The sequence below is a fragment of the Megalops cyprinoides genome, chromosome 21, assembly GCF_013368585.1.
Source record: "Megalops cyprinoides isolate fMegCyp1 chromosome 21, fMegCyp1.pri, whole genome shotgun sequence".
In the NCBI taxonomy this organism is placed as follows: domain Eukaryota; kingdom Metazoa; phylum Chordata; class Actinopteri; order Elopiformes; family Megalopidae; genus Megalops; species Megalops cyprinoides.
The window spans coordinates 6,268,988-6,290,454 of record NC_050603.1 but is presented as its reverse complement, the minus strand read 5'-3'; the positions used below and the strand labels follow the sequence as shown (position 1 = coordinate 6,290,454).

Below are 21,467 nucleotides of genomic sequence, written 5' to 3'. Positions count from 1 at the left end.
GTGGAACAAATACGTGGCAGGACTTTTACTTTCTGAAGCCGGAGTTTTCCACCTCTGCATGCGGACTTTCCCGGGCAGCAGAATACAAAATATGAATGAACTGTTAATATTTCATGCCGCCTTTCCCCGTCTGTTGGAGATATTATTAGCTTTTAATGTTTACAAACACACTGAAGAGCAGCAGCCTCAAAACAAGGGGGGGGGGGGGGGGGGGATGAAAAAATAAGGAGTAATGAAAGCAGAGCTCTGAGAGATATGGTTAAGGAGGAGGATGACATGGCATGTTTAAATGATCACTCCAGTAGTCAGAGGGTTAAAGATACAGTATCAGTATATTGTGATTGACTGATGTAATACTCTCAGATATTTCATGAGCACAGACAGCCACGACAAGCTGTGTGATTAGATTTCAGAGGTTTTCATGGCTTTTCATCCCATGTATGCCAGCAAAGTTGGGTCTACAATAAGACAATGGCTGAACCTAATCTGTGGAGGGAAAGCAGAACTTGGATTCAGTCCTGGTGTGCTGTTTTAGGAGGGGGTGGGGTTGCACTGGAGAGGGAAGTAGATCTGTGAACCAGATTGGATGCATCAGTCTAGGCTGGCTACACCCGTGCACACACGATAGAGGCGCTGAACTTCTTCGGTGAGCTCTGTGCCTGGATGCACGGATGGATTTGTGAAAAGAATGCTTAGCAAGCGCAAAGGTGTCTGCAAAGGGGAAAATGGTAGCATTCCATTAAACAGCACACGCATTCAGCTCAGAAGTGTTTTAGGTAGGGCACTGTTTTTACTCGCAAAGTATAGGGCGAGGCAAAACTAATGAGAGCCAATGGGGTTCCACACAAATTCACACAGTACCTGGTTCGGTTCAAGCTGTTACTAGTGAAAAGTCGAGGTAGAATATTAGAGGCAGTGTGAAAGCCAGGAGTGACGCAGTGTCATTTTTTCAAGAGTTAGAGTCCAAACTTCTCCTCTTTCACTTTCTTCTTTTACCTTTCACTCCCTCGTTCTTTTACTCATTCATTTAATCCCTCTCTGCTCTGAAAACACAAAGATTAAACACTGTTCTGCCTGTTACAATAATCGTATCTGTAAGAACCAAAACATTACATAATCTTATGTTGAAATTTTCAGTTGTGTCCATAGTCTAAAAAACCCTCTGTGGCATATTCTCCATATTCGTCCTGTGTTTCTCCGCTCTCACGCGCTCCTATCTCCGTTCCTTCACAGGCTGCACTTCCTGGTCTTCCACACGGAGGAGGTGCACGACGTCCTGCGGATTTGGGACGGCCCGCAGGAGGGCGGGGTTCTGCTGAGGGAGCTGAGCGGCTCTGTCCTGCCCCCTGACACCCACAGCACCTTCAACTCCATCAGCATGCAGTTCACCACCGACTTCTTCACCAGCAAGCAGGGCTTCGCTCTGCAGTTTTCCGGTAAGCAGGCTGGTGTGTGTGTGTGTGTGCGTACACACACACACACACACACACACATGCATGCGGACATGCATAAATATGCGCACACCCACACACACATGCATAGACATGCACATGCACGTATCTATGTGCGTGAACGGGGGATCCACGTTAGCGATTGCCGTAGGAGCACTTGCATTAGCACATTAGCACGTGATCCCATTAGTGGACGAGCGCGTCGGCTCTCGGCCGCGGCTAACGGCTCCGCAGACTCCGCCTTCACCGCCCTCGCCGCCCCAGCGTCGGAGGCAGGCGCTCCGGCGAGGATTCGACTCGTCATTAAATTAAAGCTGTCGGGCGGGAGATGTCAGAGGTGGCCTCTCCTGTCTGCACGTAGCCATGGCAACAGCATCAACCTTCTCCCTTCCCGATGAGTGATCTATTCATAGAGTCTGTTCTAAATTCAAGTGCCATGTTTCAAAAAACCTCTGCTTTGTGTGGAGAGAACAGCAGGGATGAATGGAGCACTCTGGAGGTGCAAAAGTGTTTTTTTTTCTTCATCTTTCCCTGTGCTCTGCAGCCATAGTCACCCCCCCTTCCCCACACCCCCCATCCCCACCCCCAGAGCTCGCTCTCGCCCCCCCCACCCAAAAGCCCAGGCTTGTGCTGCTTGACAGAAGCTGTCAGCTCAGTGTCTCCAAGTAAAAAAAAAAAAAAACCTTAGACCTGAATAATTCTTTGGCTGCAATCCCAAGCTCTCTCAAATGAGAGGTCCCTGTAAGACTGATCCATCCTAGCTGTTGGTTATGATCCTCTGAAAGTGCAGCGTGTGTGTGTGTGTGTGTGTGTGGGGGGGGGGGGGGGGGGGGGGGGGATCCGTTCCTCTCCCTAGCGCACGCTCGCTTCGATTCGCTCTGTTTCTCGTTTGGGTTCGGTGCCTTTGTCCCCATGCTGCTCCAGATTCAAAGCAGAACAGTGAAATTCGGGGTTTCTTTCTTCCCCAAGTCTCACTCAAAGCAGAACATGATGGGGAATCGATCTTGCGTGGGTCCCTTTTCTTCCATGACAGGCAAAGTTATGATATACATTTTAAATCGTGACTTGGGGGGCTAAAGCTTTGACGGTTTTTCGTACCGTCCCGAATGAATAATTTCTTTAAAAGGCAAAGTTTTAAATCAGCTCGACGCAGTACAAAATACGAAACGAAAGCAACAATTCAAGCACCCAAACACTTAAGTGGGAGTACCATCTGGAATTAATCAAGCTAAATATGCTGAAAGCATTGCTCTCATTTGCCCAAAACAGTGTATCATTTATATGGGGAAAGCTGCTCAGCGTCGAATGGACGGTTAGCAATGTGACTGTTGTTGAAAATGAAACCCGAGACTCTTTCCAGAGTGCGGCATGTATTTGAAATCCAGTTCAATTTGTTTGTGTTTGTGTTTGTTTGTGTTTAAACCTGTCATGTTGAGGTTGCAAGTCCATGTGGTGGAGTCTCACCCCATCCATTATATTGTGTAATAGCACTCTTAAATGTCATATGCTATTTATTTATTTATTTATCATGATTTTTTTTTTATTATTATCTTAGTCTCCACCGCTACTTCCTGCAATGACCCGGGCACGCCCACCAACGGGACTCGCAGCGGAGACAGCCGAGAGCCAGGTGACCATGTGGTGTTCCAGTGCGATCCCGGATACATCCTACAGGGGGCGACCAAGATCACCTGCACAGAAATCAACAGCCGCTTCTTTTGGCAACCCGACCCACCTACGTGCACAGGTAAGTGTCCCTCCTCCTTCATCAGACTGCACTGCTGAAGGTGTAGATGACTGTTGTGCCCAAGCACTTATCCTCGATCAGAATCCACTTCCAGGTTAGTGGTTGGGTTCAGGACTGATTTGGCGAAAAATACACAGATGCCTTGAAAGACACAGCCTGTCTTTAATGGCAAAATTCTTGAAAAGGGAGTGAGATATTAGCTATCATTATGATTCATTCGGATGAACGTCAAAGAGGTATATCATAATGTTTCTAATATCGCTATCAGTATATTTTCAGAAAATGAACCTATAGTTGGCAATTCACAGCCATAATACATCATAAATTAGTCTATATTTTCAGTTTTAATGTTTGATCATAACAGCTGCATTGATCCCTGCAAAATTCTGTCTAATGGAGCTTTGTGTTGCGTTAATTGTGTTAGGTAAGCTGCATAGGGAAACAGAGACACGTGCGAACACGCATGCATTCATGCATGCACATGCACACCTGCACACACGTATGTCTCTATGAATTAATAGCACGATCTCTCTATCACCGAAAATCTGAAAATTCGAAGCATGAATCATAAATAAATAAATAAATAAATAATCAATTCTGACACAACTTAGAAACATAGCTATTTACGTGGAATGGTGGAGAGTAGAAGAAAAAAGAAAGGGGTTTAAAATGAAGCAGGAATATATACTTCTTCAAACATCTATTCTGGAAACCGGGAATACCTGTAAATTATTGAATAAAAGTAAACTAGGCTTGAATGTAGTGCAAATCACTTGCAAAGAGAAAGAATTTAGCTGTTGAATGTTCTTTCAACTAGAACATCTGTATTGACCCAGTCATGTGCCAAGATGTAATTAGATCTAAAATGTATGTATGTAATCACAAGCATAATATTGATTTTGTAAATGTCTCCAGTATACTCTACAAGCAAAAAACCCTCACAAATATTAAAAGAAAACATAACTAATGTGTTTCCCAAGGAGCTTATTTTGCATTGTGAAGGTTGAGTTTGCAACCTCTAAATGGCAGCAATTAACAGCAATAATTAAAACATTGTTGTAATTAGCCAGCTTGTTTAATGAGAGGTTCAATTAATTCATTTTAAAGCTCAGTAGGAAGGGAAACAGAAGATGTCGGGGGTGAAATCTTGGAGTATTTATGCACATGGAGCGCTCTCTCGGCACATGCATCTGGTGTGAATCCCCCACCCCCCCCTCCCCCTCGCTGACTGCACTTGTGCTCTCTTCCCCTCCCTCCTCTGCATCTCACAAGTGTACTTTTTGGTCTCTCTCCCCCACCGTCCCTGCAGCTCCGTGTGGAGGTAACCTTACAGGCCCCAGCGGGTTGATCCTCTCCCCGGAGTACCCCGAGCCTTACCCCCACGGCCGTGAGTGCGACTGGACCGTAACCGTGACGCCGGACTATGTCATCGCTCTCAGCTTCATCCAGTAAGAAGGCCCGAATGCACAACCCATAGCACAAGTGATGCTGTCCCTTCTACCTTCTACCCTCATATATGCCCACCCTGTAAGACATCACATAGTAAGGTGACTCCATGGTAAGGTGTCTGTCATCAGACATCTTGTAACAGGTATCTTTTTTGGTGTGCGGTGTCATCCGTAATATTACAGTTTCTGTTTCTTAGCAGATACGCTATGCAGAGTGTTTTTGCATATCAGTGACACATATCTAGATCTAGAAATATTTGTTGAAGCAGTATAGATTACTCAGGGACACAACAGCCGTGCCTCCTGAAATTTTAACCTCTCGCTGAAAATCTCTCAGTGGTCCTTTGATTGTAGCTTTATTTTCCGTTACCATTGACTGCTCTGCACGCTCTCACACACAACATTCATTGTCACGAAGACAAATACTCTTACTGTTATACCCACATTGTCATGACTCTCCCACTGTTAATACCTTTGCTGTAGTATCATCTCTTAGTTTTCACTAACATTATGTTAGATCATAACCGCTGGTTTTATGTGGCTGAAGTAGCTGAATTTGATGAGGCAGTAGGAAATGTGCCACATTGGTCCATGCTTGTGGCTGTGCTTCACCCATCCAGGTTCAGCCTTGAGCCCAGCTACGACTTCCTGCACATCTATGATGGGCCAGACTCTCTCAGTCCGCTGCTGGGCAGCTTCTACGGCACCGACGTCCCAGATCGGATAGAGAGCAGCTCCAACACACTCTTCCTGGCCTTCCGCAGCGACGCCTCCCTCAGCAGCAACGGCTTCGTCCTGCAGTACACAGGTAGGAGAACCAGCCCGCGTGCACCACAGGCCCATGTCACCTGGTGTGCCGTCTTACCTGGCGGCCTGTGTCACCTGGCACAGTGTCTTACCCGATGGCCTGTGTCACCTGGTACAGTGCCTTACCTGGTGGCCTGTGTCACCTGGCACAGTGTCTTACCTGGAGACCTGTGTCACCTGGCACAGCATCTTACCTGGAAACCTGTGTCTTACCTGGACGCCTCTGTCGCCGCAGAAAGCGTTGCAGCCTCTGCCTTCACTCTTACCTTGGCGCTGAACTCCGCACTGAGAGAGGGAGCCTGGCTTGTTCCTGAGAGAGCAATTAATTTCCTGCTTCGCAGCCTTAGCGCTGCGATCCCCTGCCGGAGATACACACGGAAGCAGACCTGCCCTTTCCGCGCCGCACCCGCCTATCGATCGGGCGGATCTTTGTGTTGCGCGCTTGATCTCTGCACTTATGTTTTAAGTGGGCATAATTAGCAGAGAGGAGGGAGAGGGCTTATGAAAGTTGGCCTTCTCTCTCTTCCTGTTTTGCAGTGTGGCGTTTCTCGGGGCGGTTATCGACCCATGCAACCTCCTACTGCGGAGTATAAAAGAAATATGAATAGGAAGTCACAGGCTTGAACGATGTTAGATCAATGCTCCTCTGTCGCACTAAAGGCTTTTGTTGAATTAAAGCGAAAGCGTGTTTTGTAGTCTTATGCTCTCGCCTGCCTTATTTGCTGAGCTGTGCTTGGATTTCATTAAATCTTGATTCACTGCCCTTACAATGGACCATTAAAAGAGCGATATCACTTTAAATCAAGGTGTCAAACTATTACTTGTAAGTATACAACCAACATAATTCATAACACAGTGCTCATAGTCGCTCAGAATGATCTGCAAATGCTACATGACACCGTATAAGAATTAATTTAGGAATGGAGTCAACAGAATATCTGAACATTGAACAGGTCCAAAGTCAGGGAATAAAGATGTGTATACTTTTGCACAATATATGATTTTAATCTGTACTGAAAGATGCTGAACGATCCTGCAATGCTAAATGATAGGGATTCTTCAACATAGACAACTCAGCCACAGTACAGGTAAAATGAGAATAACAACAACCTGCATGTATTGTGGTGGGTGTCAGTTACCACCCACTCCACAGTCACACTGACTCAGAGTGGTTCAGTGTCAGTTTGGTGTCTGTTATTACTTAATGCAGTGTCTTCCATGTGTGTGATTAGTCTGGTGGGCTGACTGACATCTGAGTTTGAGTGTGTGTATGTGTGTGTGTGTGTGCGTGTGCATTTCATTGAAGTGTTTTCCGTGCAAGCACTGATATTCCCAGGAATTACAGTGGAAAAAAATTGAAGCTAGATAACTAGATAAAGTAAACAGCTAGATATGCTTAGCAATTTGCAAAGGAGCAGGTGTAACACGATTCTGTCCCTGTTTGTATGGAAGCCGCTCTCTGCGGTCACCATGGCACAGCTCTGTTTGATTAGCCTGCTCTCTTAATTGTGTTCCAGCCTGGCATCAGGCACGATTTCCCTGTTTACAGAGACACACTCGCCTTTTCGCCTCTTAATTACCAGTGACGACCTCCGCACACCCCCCCCCCCCATACCCCCCACCCCCAAATGCCGTGTGTTTTTGAGCGGCGAGCGCTTCGCAGCTCTGTTTGAACATATAGCTTTACTGTTAAGGGCCCGTCTGTGGCGCACAAGCCCTGAGCAGCTTCTGCCTCGTACAGAATACATTCTGAGCGTTATTTCGCAAAAACCTTTGCAAGGAGTCACATTCGCACAAGGATGATCGGAGGCAAAGCGCTTTCAGCAGACGGCGCTGAATTGCAATTGGTTTCTAATTTTGGCGCGACATCGCCACGCGGACTCACTACGCCGCTGATACAATCCCTGTTTCCTTCAGCAGGCGGAGGAGAGAGGGGAGAATAGAATACAGATGCCTGTGGCGGAGTACTCACAGCTCACCCATGCCCGCCTCTGTCTGTCCTCAGTCAGGTGAAAAGACAGCAGGAGTGCTCCGGCAGAGAGAGGGAGAGAGAGAGCGAGTAATGGGGGAAGAGGGGGCTGAGAGAGCAGCGGAGAGAGAAATTGAAAGAGGGAGAGAGAGGAATGGACGGAAAGAGAGAGAGAGAAAGCAAGAGATAGAGACAGAGAGGAGAAAGGATGGAGAGGGAGAGAGAGAGGAATGGATGGAGAGGGAGAGAGAGACAGAGAGAGAGAGAGAGACAGAGAGAGAGAGAGAGAGAGAGAGAGAGGAATGGATGCAGAGGGAGAGAGAGAGAGAGAGAACGAGAGAGAGAGAACAAGAGAGAGAGAGTGAGTGAGCGTTAGGAAAATCCAGCATGGGGCAAACTGCTCAGCGCTGATATGCAGTTCACACCCATGGTGTGCATAATCGTTGTGCGCTTTTAAATCCATCCCGGGCTCCAGCGCGGTGCCCAGTGGGGTGCCTGCACCCCCCAGCCCCCCAGCCCCCGGCTCGTAATTGCCCGTTCTCTGGGCCTCAAGGTCGGGCGGAGAGCGGGGCGCGGAGTGAAGAGAGAAGGACAGAGTCAGCCTTCCCCCCTCACAGAACCGCCATCTGCTCACCATTCCCGTCCAGAGTGAGTGAATGAGTGAGTGAGACCTCATTAACCGGCTCGCTCCGGCCTTCGCACCTGGAGTCCGACCCAACAGGTTCACTCCCCTGTTCCACAAAGTTGGAAGCATACAATTGTCTAAAATGTCTTTGTATGCTGTAGCATTAATGTTACCCTTCATTGGAACTAAGGGGCCTAGCCCAAACCCTGAAAAACAGCCCCAGACCATTATCACTCCTCCACCAAACTTTACAGTAGGCACTGTGCATTCCAGTAGGTAGCGCTCTCCTGGCATCCGCCAAACCCAGATTCGTCCATCAGACTGCCAGATAGTGAAGCGTGATTCATCACTCCGGAGAGTGATGCTCCAGAGTCCAGTGGCGGCGTGCTTTGCACCACTCCAGCCGCCGCTTGCACATTGCACATAGTGATGTTGGGCTTGTGTGCAGCTGCTCGGCCATGGAAACCCATTTCATGAAGCTCCCGATGCACAGCTCTCGTGCTGATGTTGCAGCCAGAGACAGTTTGGAACTCTGCAGTGAGTGATTCAACAGAGGATAGGCGGTTTTTACGTGCTACGCACTTCAGCACTTCAGGGGTGTCCACATACTTTTAGCCATATAGTGTGTGTGTGTGTGTGTGTGTGTGTGTGTGTGTATATACAGTATCTTTATTATTTATGGGATATAGCAATCCACATTGATTATAGTTGTTCTATGTGCATTTGTTGTGCAAAGCAGTTTGTTCAGAAGCCTTTTACTTTCCCGGCAAGGGAACATCGTTCAGAAATTATGCTTCACTCAGGGTCTGAAAACATGAGTTTATGCTTGCTGCACCCTCCAGTTGTCGTTCCCTAGAGAGTGCGTTGTTGAAACACGGAGGCTAAGCGGAAGTTTAGATTGCATTCTAATACAATGAAATAAATACTTGATCCCCGTGAGGGTAAATACATTTAATACACTATAAATGTGTTTTGAGAATAATCATTCTTTGGCACTAAAAAAGTGGCAAAGAATGACTGTTCTGTATCTTGCCGTTCACTGTACCAATATAATATATATAATGTGTTTATGTATTTATTTACTGTACAGAAAACCCGAGAGAATCATGCTTTGAGCCGGGCCCAGTCCGAAATGGAACCCGCGTTGGTACCGACCTCAAGTTGGGGTCCACCGTCACCTTCTACTGTGACAGCGGTTACATCATTGAGGGAGACGCCACCCTCACTTGCATCATGGGGGGAGACGGCAAGCCCAGCTGGAACAAACCACGGCCGACCTGCGTAGGTGAGGAATGCTTTTTAAAAGATACCCCGGCTGGCGTAGAATGTACAACCAGCCGAAAGAAAGGCGAATTCCTGATCTTATCATGAGAGGGTTGACATTTGTCGTGCTTGTACCTCTTTTCATGCTAAAAGCGTCTTTGTGTAAGAGCAGCTAGCCTACGCACTCCAGCCCTGGGGCTAATCTTCGTCTCTTCAGGCTAGCCTAGCGGGACACTTTGAAAACAGTGTTATTTCCCTGCCTCAAACACTGGGGACACTGTCTGCCGCGGCGTCGAATCAGACAAGGGAAGTCATTCGAGATCATCCAAACAGAGGAGATGGAAAAAGACACGTGGGAAAACAGAAACAGACTGTGGAATGCACAACTCACATCCCTGCTCCCGCAGATTTCACGCACACACTGCGTATTATTGGCATGATCGCAATACCCAAGCAGGACTGCAAAAGCAAAATATATGACAGTTACAACAACAATGATGACAGTAATCTGCCTACTGATATACTGTGAATGGAAGTGGTAAGCAATAATTTTACAAATCCACTGATGTACGGTTAAGAAAAAGGGTAATATAAGGAATGTTAACATTATTAGCAGCAATATTAAAAATAATAGTAAGAAGATGGAGGAGGAGGAGGAGGAGGAGCAGAGCTGCTCTCCACCCTTGCTCTTTTGAGTTATTCCTTCCGCGAATGTATTTTGAACAAGACAAGAGAAAACGCACCTCTCTGAGAAACTGACCGCTCTCTGATTTTTCTGTCTCTCTCTTTCTTCAGCTCCTTGTGGTGGACAGTACTCTGGGCTGGAAGGTGTGGTGTTATCTCCCGGTTACCCCGGTAACTACAGCAGAGGGAGGACCTGCCTGTATTCTGTGGTCGTGCCAAAAGACTACGGTGAGCTGGCAGGGCAGTGTACCTGGCCGTGCAAAGGAGCTCCCCTGGGGGCCTGAGGCAGCTCCGTTTTCCCCGCTTTTAAAACCTTTTGTCTGCTGACATTTTGTCACATTTCAGGACTTTTCTTTCAGTGCTGCTCCTGGAAATCGCATCTCATAGCTGCATTCTTCTTCACCTGTCAGCGTTGTGCATGGGGGGGATCTCTACATTACAAATAATAATGAATCACTCAGACAGTACTCTTGGGCTGCAAGGTGCTTGCAGTCTGATCCATAAAACTTGGAGGCTGTTTCGATGATTTGAGGGCTCCCCAGACTCCTGGAATTAGAGGATTTGCCTGAGGACTGCAATATTAATGTATTTTACTGCCCAAACTTGTGGCAGCATAACAGCAGTGGTCAACAAGCAGTGTTTGCACACCGGGTTTGTTGTGTGCTTTCTGAGTTCATCACCCACAGCTCGCCACCTCCTCATAGGGTCCAGTTTGGAAAATCATTTTTCAGAGTGAACCCATAATATGCACAGCGCTTCTAAGAGAAAACAAAATCCAGGGAATGTGTTTGGTTGGACAGACCAAACATAATGTATGTATAAGCCATGTAAAGACCATGAGTGTGTTTAATACATCTGGCTTTGTCCTCAAATTTGTCCTCAAATGCTCATTGACTTGTTACAAAAGAATATTAAATCCTTTCTGTGCTCTTGATAGATGTTCATGTGTAATGATAACTGAGAAAAAATACTGATTAATTTTCAAGGGAGTAGCTCAAGGTACCATCTAAGTGGAAATGTTGAAGTGGATTATTAGTGCATATTAGTGCATATAAGTTATGTTTTTTTTTTCTCCTTTTCTGTAGTCGAGTAGTCCCTGTCCACATGTTAATTGTCCTAAATATAACTGCTAAGCTGTACACTTGTAAACCATTTTCTCACTCTTTTTGTGGATGCAGTGGTGTTTGGCCAGTTTGCCTTCTTCCAGACGGCCCTCAACGACGTGGTGGAGGTGTATGACGGAGCCACCCAGCACGCCCGAGTCCTCAGCTCCCTCTCCGGGGCTCACACGGGTGAGTGACCCTGCAAATACACACAGGCGAACCCCGTCTTTGGGCAGAGAGCAGCGAGAAATATTGTGCTTAGCGGAGGTATCCGGCAACCTGGGCTCGGTCTCTGGGGCGTGCAAACACACAGACAAACAAGCAAACACAGCTAGCGCTAAACAGAGGCTTCATGCAGGCAGCTGAACGTTGCTCTCGCCTTTATCCTCCCCAGGACGAGAAAGAGGAAAAAAAAAATAAAAGAATAAACAGGAGCAGCAAACATGTTCAGCAAACACAGACTTCTCCTCCTCTCAGTCTCCGCATCCGCGTGCCCACACAAAAAAAAAAAAAAAACCCTGAGAAATGTGCTGAAACATGAAATATATTACAGCGCTCGCCGCGAGAATCGCACAGGTGAACTTGCAGATACTAAAAAAAAAAAAAAAAAACACGATTCAGCAGAGTTATCAAACTGAACAGCTTATCTGTGTTCAGCAGGGGCGAGAGGCGCAGAAAGTGAACTTGAGAAAGATAGGAATGCTGAACAGCTCCTTCTCGGTTTATTAAAAGGTGAACTGGCGAAAAGCGCTGAACACGATTCAGCTGTGATACCATTAGATACAGGTGTCTTATGCACCGCTGCCCATGGACTCAATGAGGTAAACAAGCACAGGCAAACAGAGCCGAACGGAGGCATACCGTCTGGTTTATTCATCTCTGTTGCACGGCATCTGTAGTCACATATTTTTCCCAGTTCTGACGGCCAGCAATCTTGAAACACAGTTTGCTTGGAGGGACACGTTGAGTGGTTACTGTGGTTCTAAGACTCATTATTATTGCCCACAGTACTGCCAAACAACATTACAGTACATTGCAAATGTCAGCTGGAGGCTGGATTTGGTCAGAAATTTAGGAGGTCATTCTTGTTTTGCTCTTTTTTTTTTTTCCTTCATGTCAGCGTTAGCTGTTGGAGCAATAAATTATAGAAACCCATTAGCAATGATGAAGTTTGATCATAAAGAAGGCAATTACACCTGATCTCAATCTTAAAATCTCTCTAAGTATTTCATGAATGGTATTCATTATTATTATTATTATTATTTTTGTAGTAGTAGTAGTAGTATAAGTAGTAATAGTAGTAGTAGTAGTATAGTGGTAGTCATAGTATAGTATTACATAGTATGGTATCAGTAGTAGTGGTAGTAGTCGTAGTATTAGTAGCAGTATCATGATGTTGTTCAGACAGTGAATTAAATTTTACCAAAGGTTTGGAAAGGATTTCAGACACAAATTAATTTCAAGAGAGAGAGAGAGTTCCAGGGCCTCAGGCCCATCCAGATTATTACCTGTCATAATGACATCTCACGGAGCACTCCCTAATAACTACCCACAGTGCCACTGGGCAGGATGGTGGTGGGTCCCACCCAGAATCAGCTCATGCGGTGGCGACAGGAGCGTGCGTGTGTCGGTGTCATTGTATCACCGGGGCGGCAGGCGTCCCTCAATATTTGATTTTAGCTGAGGTCAGCGGAGTGGCGGCGGGGTCTCTGTGGATTGGTAGCATCCCTCGTTGTGGGACACAAAGCCGCCACAGAGTAATGAAACACGTCGGGTCCCTCATTGAGCATCTCCTCCTCTGAGCGGGAGAGAGGTGTAAAAGGAGACGAGAGAAGGATTCAATTACCCGGGCCAAAACTCCGGCGACGAGGAGCCAACGGTACCTCCGGGGCGCCTTAGGAGACGGAGGCACGATACCTGATCGTTATGATGTACAGGTGCATCAGGAATTACACCAGACACATGACAAATTAAACAATTACGTTCCACCCCGATGAGCTGACGCGTGGGTGGTGATGTACTGTCACGGTGGTGTTCCACATTCTCTGAATTTTTCCATTATCAGAGAGGGCGGCAACAACAACAAAAACACTTTATTTGCCAAACATTAATTGAACATTAAAAACAGCGGCTCCATGTACAAGCCGAAATTACTCAAAAACATGCTGGCTATAGCCTGCTGGTTATCCAATTTGAAATTAATGTAGATTGAATGACCTGCCAGTGAGGCTGTTATTTTTACTGAGGCCAAACAAAACTGTAGTTTCACAAAAAAAAAAAAAAAGAGCTATATATGTTTCAGAATTACTTAGACATAGTTTGAATTTAACACCCCTGCTAAATGACATCTTAAAACAAAACTCTTAGAATTAAAAAAAAAATTATAATTCCCTGAAATTGGTAATAAAATGAGAACATGAGTTTCCGATAGAAGCGATACCATTCCATTGTTTTAATTTCAGCAGATATTATTTTCAAGGGGTCCTGAGATTCTCTGACATTTTCATAGATTAGTAACTCTTTTTCCATAACTCTTTTAGGTCAGTTTTTCTCCCCTTTCTGGAATAATTCATATAAAAGTTAATAGTCCATGACTAAAACAATACTCATACATATTTGATTGGAGATGCTTTGAGGATCCCGACCATACCCACAGCTCAGAACTGTCATTACACTCACAGCGGGCTAGTTCAGCAAGGGGGTGGAGGGGTGGGGTGACCTCTTCTCAGGCCGCGAATGCCTCTACCTCGTGTCAGGTGATGGTAAAATTGCTATATAGAGGCCTCTCGGATTGCTAACCTTCTCATTAGCTGCGTCAGAGACCTGCCCACTCACTGTCGTTCTGACGTTTCGATATTTTCGCCGCCTCCGCCTCACTGTCCTCTCCTTAAACCCTGCAGGCGAATCCCTGCCTCTCGCCACCTCCAACCAGATACTCATCCGATTCCACTCCAAGGGCCAGGTGACGTCCAGAGGGTTCCACCTGGTGTACCAAGGTAGGCGTGATCCCGAGGGCGACTGCCGATGGCTCCCATTGTGTTCAGTAAGGTCTAGAGGGAGGGGCAGGAGGCTACCCAGAATCCCACCACACAGGCTGCATTGTGTATAGCGATTGTATTGCACACGCTGCTTGAACAGGAGTGAAATGGGAGAATATAACAGGGATCTCACTGGATGTGTGCTCTGCCTTCATTACCTTCATTACCCCATTACCTGGAGGGGGGAGGGGGGGTTGAATAATTCAACTCAGCTTTTTTGGCCGCACACCAGCCAATGACTGAATGGCAACACACCTCCGCTGCCCCCCCCCCCCCCACCCCCTCCCTCCAGAGCATGTTTTAACATCCCTCTCTCCATAATAGATGACTTGGCTTTTAACAGCCAAAAATTATTTTGCTACCTCAGTTTCCCTGCGCTCCTGGTATGGCCTTAATGGAAAAGCACTGCCCGAGTAAACAGCCATAAAAGGTCGTTATTTAAGATGCATATGTAGGCCCTGCTTTCTGCTTCCCTCATTTCCTTTTTCGGTGAAGTCAGTTGATGGTGTATCTCACCCCCCATCCCCCCATCCCCCCCATCCTTCTCTCTCCCCAGCCGTTCCGCGCACCAGCGCTACACAGTGCAGCTCTGTCCCGGAGCCCCGCTACGGCAAGCGCATGGGGAACAACTTCGCGGTGGGCGCGGTGATCCGGTTCGAGTGCGACTCGGGCTACATGCTGGAGGGAGCCAGCACCATCGAGTGCCTGACGGTCCCCAATGCGCTGGCTCAGTGGAACAGCACTGTCCCCAGCTGCGTGGGTACGAGACGTCCCTGGCGGGGAGGGGGAGGACACCCGTGCGAAACACCCGGTTCTTTCAGCCCGAAGGAACGCCGGCCCCAGCTGAAGGAAAACGGCCACCAAGCCGGCCTTCACTCCAGGGGTTTTCACATGGTTGCTTTTAAATGTTCAGTCCTGCCATCTGAAAGTGCACCTCACGTATCTCTCTGCAAAATGTCACTACTTCACACACATTATTATTTTAATTGTATAGATCAGTAGGGGATGAAAAATGTTTTTCCTCAAAGTAAGAATAAAGCTCCTGGGAAAAAAAAAATAAAGTTACAATGGAAAATGAAGGTAAACTTCATCCAGGTAAACTATTTGGTTATATGTAGTCAGCACAAATCAAGCCTCTGTAAGGGTTATTTATGAATGTGTAGTCTAGCTATCACTAGTTTTCCCTGAGAGTTTTTTTTCAGAGAAGACAGTCATGTGGGTAGAGAGGATGTTGGAGTAAGGATCCTAAGTAAGTAATGTAGACAATAGCAAATTCAGAATGTGACTGTTTTGTCAAGTGAGACAGTCAGTAAAATGCCAGTTGCGTGGGTATTTCCGTATCAGAGGATATCTCCTCTATGCTCTCTGCATCCCCTGCGCTGCCTCAGAGACGGCTGTCTTGAAGCAGACCCCGTGCTTCTAACGAGCGAGGCGGACAGATCGCTGCGGGCGGCGCACAGGTGACAGATGTTGCCTCGGGTCAGGTGCGCACTCGTCCACACGGGCGCACAGATGCTCGAGCGCCATACCTGTACAGTCCGGCTCAGGCTCCAGATGTTCGACCGAGGCAACAGCAAAGACATGTGGAGCCTGTGAACATCTCAAACACTAATTCTGTCCCATGTGTATGCGCGCTTTGTGTGTGTGTGTGTGTGTGTGTGTGTGTGTGTGTGTGTGTGTGTGTGTGTGTGCATGAATGCATGTGGGTGTGTGCACAGATGTGTGCATGTGTGAATGTCTCGGGGTTGTCAATATACTTTTCTCTCTCCCCCTCTCTCCCCTGTTTTTCTTTCTCTCCGTCTCTCTTTCCTCATCATTCTCTCTCTATTCCCTCTCTTCTCATTCTGTCCCTATGCCCCTTCCATCTCTCTCTTTCTTTCTACTCCCCCCTTTCTCTGTCTCTCTTTCTCTCTCTCCACTGCTGCTCTTCTCCTTTTTCTTCTCAATGTCTGTTTCCCTCATTCCCTTTCTCCACCCCGTCTCACTGCAGTTCCCTGCGGGGGAAATCTGACCCAGCGGACCGGAACCATCCTGTCTCCGGGCTTTCCTGACCCCTACCTGAACAGCCTGAACTGTGTGTGGAAGATCACAGTGCCAGAAGGGTCTGGCATTCAGGTATGACCATCTTTGACCGGCCGAGGATCGTCGGCTCCCCGTCAAATTGAGATTGGCATTGAACAGACAGTCAGCAGGAGCCGCAAAAGGAGGAGATCCTTGCTAACCTTTTTTTTTATAACATTTTGCACAAAATACATTTTACTACAGCCCTCAGCTGGCCTAATTTCATTCCAGAAATGTGCAATGGAACAACCACTATACCTATATACACTATACCTCTTTGTTGCCTTGTGGAAGAGAAATCTGAGCTCTCGAAGTATTGCATGTAAATCCCTCGTAGCTCAGTGGTCACATTCATTGCAGTGTCCAGCCATCTATGAAACAGACCTGTCCTTGGACTGGATTACCGGCATCATACCATAGCAACAGGGAAAGCCATATCCTCTGTCACTACCCATGATAAGCACAGGCTTATTAGCTATGCAGCACCTCTACTGGAAAAAGCATTCTCCATCCTGAAAAAGTGCCCGGCGCTGGTGGTGCAGTGAATGGTATCAATGCGTGTACAGAAATCCCACAGGAAGCCCAAGACTGGTCCCAGTGGAACTCCTGGAAACTCAAATTAATGGAAAGAAAATCTTCTACAAGTCTTTAAGTTAATACTTTTTAGTGTGCACTGGGGTAATTCTGAGAGGAGCAAATTGATCATAGAAGCCACAGTTCAATGGTGGGTACAGTGCTCTATGTATGTGAGTTATTGTTCTAAGAGGGGATATAATATATAATATAATAAAGGGATATAATATGTGACTGCCTGCTGGCAGTGCAGTATGTCACAGTAAAGTAATAGGTGTGGGGTCAAGGTCACACGTAAAGATCGGCCACAAGGTTTCAAAATGCATACTTGAGTCTGCTCACGAGTCCTCTGGGACTGAAAAAAAAATAATCAACATCACACCAGCAGCACCTCAGCTCCTAGGATAAGTGCAGATGTTCAGCAGTCTGTGCTCTATCTGGTGTTTCTGCCATGTGTGTGTGAGTGTGCACGTGTGTGTGAGCATGCGTGTGTGTGTGTGTGTGTGTGTATGAGCGTGTGTGTGTGTGTGTGTGTGTGTGTGATCTAATTACACTGACAGTAAAAATCGGGCCAGATGTGCCTCGGAGTTTCGATGAGCGCACATTTCTTTTCGCAGTTTTTGCCCATGCGAAGAGCACAGCTGCTGAGTCCCGGTGCTTCCTAAAGATGAGGGAAAAAAATGGGGGGTGGGGGGGTGTAATGTAATCTCCAGTTGTCAAATCACAGGTCCTGTATGTACATAATTCTGATGGGCGAGAACGTGCCCTGCCCTCCGAGGCCCCCGCGCAGCCGGATTAAATTGGAGTGTCACAGTCCGAGTCGGAAATCTAAAACGAACGCCTTGCCTTGCACATTCTACCGGCCCCCTTAATGAAAGATCAATCTTTGATCTGCCTTTCGCTTTGGGTGCCCGCGACGACTCCGAGGCTGCCCCGGTAATTGTCTCGCATCCGATCCATAACCATTTCGGTTCAGGAAGAACGGTAAAAATCTCGCTGCCTTCAGCAGCGCGGCGGAGAGAGCGGTGCAGCGCGGTGGTGGACGAGGATAAGAAATAATGGGCAGAGTCTTAGGAGTCCCATCTGTGGCCTGCTTGATAAGGTAGATGTAAGAGCTGTCTAGTCTACTGCCTGCTCCAAATTAATGCGCCGTACTGCTCCACTAAAATTAATTGCATGCACCCAAATGTCTATAAGGAGGGATTTATTTTTCTGAGGACAGCTGGGTGATATGTTTGGAGTTGATGTTGAAAATGCACCGAAAAAGCTTTGGAACTGAGCTTCATTTGGGATTGTATCTGTTTGTTAGAGAGTTTTTGATTATCATATACAATTATCATGAGTGGTTTATTCATACACTGTTGATTTGTGTTAGTGGAGGGCTTTGTGTGTTTGCCGTACAATTGATCCCCCACTTCTTGCTGGATTTTCATGTATCCACACTTGTCTTTTTGTGTATTCATTCATTTGTTTGTTAGTCAGCCCCACTGCATTTTTCATCATGTTTGACCTAAAACAAACAGTTTTTCATTGCATATTGAACCAAAGACAACAAACAGAGATTAAAGTGCTGAAGCTGGTGTGATTAATATCGTTCCAATGAATCACTCAAGTGGAGACTGACATTGAGGTAATGAGATAGAGACTAACAGGCTCACAAGTGTGTGGGAGCTGTACCTTTGCTGTTTTTTGTTGAACCATCTTAAGGCCAGGAGATACAGCTGTCCTGAATAAGAGCGCATTCGTAATGCATTGTGGGATTGGAGCTGAGAGACAAGAAACTCTCAGAAACAAAATATGTTACCTATATGTTGACAAATGTGGAAAGTTATGTGTCAAGCACAGCGCTTTTAGGAAAGTGGAAAATTATGCTTTCTGTGGTAACCTACTTTACCATAATGGAAATTCCTCTGAAAAAAAGATCAGTTTTTATATATTCAGACAACCAAATAGTGGAGCTTTTGCTTTTCAGTTGAGCAGATGTCTCCCCCTTGACATCTTTAAAATGTTTTTTTGTAGTTTCTACCTAGCTGAATAATGTGTAACGAATAGTACTACCTTTAAAAGAATAATGTCCTGCAATCATGTGAGTGGGGTACTGAATTTTAATGTGTTAGTGGGGGGAGTCTTGCATGCAAAAAGTAGGATACATGAGTGAAGGCAAAAACAAGTTTGAGAGAGAGAGAGATGCGTCTCGCTGTTTCGATCCCTTTTCTCTACAGCTGTTTTCACATCCCACAGCTGTTTCTTTGCCCAAGCTGCCCCAAAGTGATGATTTGTGTGCTATTGGTCTTCCGCTGCTTAGAGTCCTGAGAAGGAGCACTGGTGATGAAGTGATGAAGAAGTGAGCCTCTCTGATGAGCCTGTCAGAGCCGCTAAAGGCACAAGCTGGCTGCTCAAACGGTGTAATCCACTCGCATCTCTACCAGCTACCTTGTGCCTTGTCTGGCCAGCTACTGAGACTCGATCCTTCAGTGCTTCTAATATTGTTGACTCCTTATATGGCTTTTTGCTTGTGTTGTACTCTGCCTCAGTTGTAAGTTCCTTTGGATGAAAGTGTCTGCCAAATGAATACATGTAATGTAAAATGTCAAAAGGTGAACTTGAAGTTCACAAGAAGAGTTCCCATAAGCGCAAAGCTTTCTGGTGAAGCGTAACCCACCCTCACCTGCTTCTCAGCCACTCACCTCCCTCCGACGGTTCCCATGGTTCTGATTCTGCCCCCCCATATGGTACCACAGATCCAGGTGATCAGCTTCATGACGGAGCAGAACTGGGACTCTCTGGAGGTGTTTGATGGAGGTGACAACACAGACACCATGCTGGGCAGCTTCTCAGGTGAGGGGACATTACAGTGCTGTGCTGTACAGTTGCCTGATGTGCTACGCTGAAAGCGGACTATTAGCTGACTAATCAGAGAATTTTAATAGGGAAAACCAAAGCAATCCATTGGTATGACCCAGACATGCATTTTGCAATTTCTTCCTAGGTCACATGATCACTTCCTATCAGGCATTTCTCTTGTGCTTTTGCATATCAGAAAATTGCACTCTAAATTGCATTTTCATAATTTATTTTGCTTGAAAGATGTCCAGAGCATTTTATATTTTACATACCATACGTTTCTAACACCAGACGTATACCAAAATCTCACTTGCAAAATTCTAGTGTCTCTGCTGGGAATATGCAACCCTCTGTCAACAAAAACAGTTCCTTTACCACTTTGTCACGCTGTTGCTTCTGAATGTTCGTTTCTTGTTTCTTAATCAAATTAATTATTACGCTTCACATACATCTGCTCACTTTGCACAAAGTCATGTAAATAAAAATTGCCAGGCTATTGAACTCTCTCAGGATTATATGGCCAACATGATCAGAATACTAGTATAATTATAGTATAATTGGAAAAATCTGAATTATACATATTTATATGCATTTATATGAACTCCAGTAGTGTGGTGTGATGATAGGGAGAAGAGTTACTGACCAAAATGTTGCTGGTTTGATTCCCAACTGGGGCAATACTGTTGCATTCTAAAGGTACTTAAAAACTGCCTCAACAAATATCCAGCTGTATAAACGGATAAAATTGTAACCTACATAAGTTGATCTTGTGCATACTACTGTCTTTATTACACTACACTGTTGATGTGAACTATGCACACAAGATTTTCACTCTCCCGCACAACTGTGTCAAGTGATGTGACGATAAAGTGATATGATTTGATTTGATTTGATCTGAATATGAGCTTCTGCTAAAATGGCAATAATGTAATTTAGACATACCTTCTTGCGCGGGCCTAGTGACAATACTGAATGAAACGCCTCACTCTTTCTGTGCAGGTACCACCGTTCCGGCTCTCCTAAACAGCACCTCCAATCAGCTCTACCTTCACTTCTACTCAGACATCAGCGTGTCTGCAGCCGGCTTCCGCCTGGAATACAAGAGTAAGGAGATGGGGTGGGGGGGCGCTGGGGGGGGGGGGGCGCTGGGGGGGCAGGCCGGCCGTGTTCATGCCTGGCTGAGCCGCTAACCCCCAGCTGCACGCCGCCTTCTGCTTGCTCGCATCAGACCTCCCCCTTATGCCCACCTGAGTGCGCATTGCTACCGCGCTGATAAGGCCTGTTTAAAGACACGCAGGTTTGCCCCCTGATGCGACACAAACCTTACGAAGTTTGTGGTTGGCTGTACTCTGCTAGCCATTTATAAGCCGGCTTTGTAGGCAATGTGGACTGTTATTCTGTATGATCTAGCTGAGTTATTGCGTGTGTGTTTTTTTTTCAGAGAATGCAAAATTTATATAGGGTCCATTTGGATGTGCATGATGCATAATTATGTTAAGGTGGACTTCTGATTATATTGCAGGGAACAGCCCAATAAGGGCTGCTCTGTATAGGAACAACATTTGACACAGTGGAGCAAGAGTAATAATTTGGGTCCAATGTCTTCTGGGGCCTCCTGTTCATTGGAGGTTCTCCGGACTGAATGGTGCCAGGTGAAGTTTCTGACTGTCCCTCCTTCTGTCTTCCCCCCCCCCTCCCAGCGGTGTCCCTCACAAGTTGCCCCGAGCCAGTCGTTCCCATGAACGGGATGAAGGTGGGCGACCGCCTCCAGATGAACAACGTCGTGTCGTTCCAGTGCGAGCCAGGCTATACCCTTCAGGTCTGTCCCCGCTGTGACATCACCAGCTTGTTTCG

General features: G+C 46.4%; 1 protein-coding gene across 1 annotated transcript in view; it reads left to right on the top strand.

The window, feature by feature from the left end:
* Positions 1-21,467, top strand: part of csmd2 (CUB and Sushi multiple domains 2) — a 275,160-nt gene that overhangs the window by 199,759 nt on the left and 53,934 nt on the right. Inside the window, exons 26-38 of the mRNA XM_036555086.1 lie at positions 1,234-1,436; positions 3,007-3,198; positions 4,508-4,646; positions 5,267-5,454; positions 9,138-9,332; positions 10,106-10,222; positions 11,173-11,286; positions 13,998-14,093; positions 14,692-14,895; positions 16,126-16,250; positions 19,511-19,607; positions 20,613-20,717; positions 21,314-21,432. Of these exons, the coding sequence (XP_036410979.1) occupies positions 1,234-1,436; positions 3,007-3,198; positions 4,508-4,646; positions 5,267-5,454; positions 9,138-9,332; positions 10,106-10,222; positions 11,173-11,286; positions 13,998-14,093; positions 14,692-14,895; positions 16,126-16,250; positions 19,511-19,607; positions 20,613-20,717; positions 21,314-21,432 (1,894 nt within the window). The remainder of the gene's footprint in view (positions 1-1,233; positions 1,437-3,006; positions 3,199-4,507; positions 4,647-5,266; positions 5,455-9,137; positions 9,333-10,105; positions 10,223-11,172; positions 11,287-13,997; positions 14,094-14,691; positions 14,896-16,125; positions 16,251-19,510; positions 19,608-20,612; positions 20,718-21,313; positions 21,433-21,467) is intronic.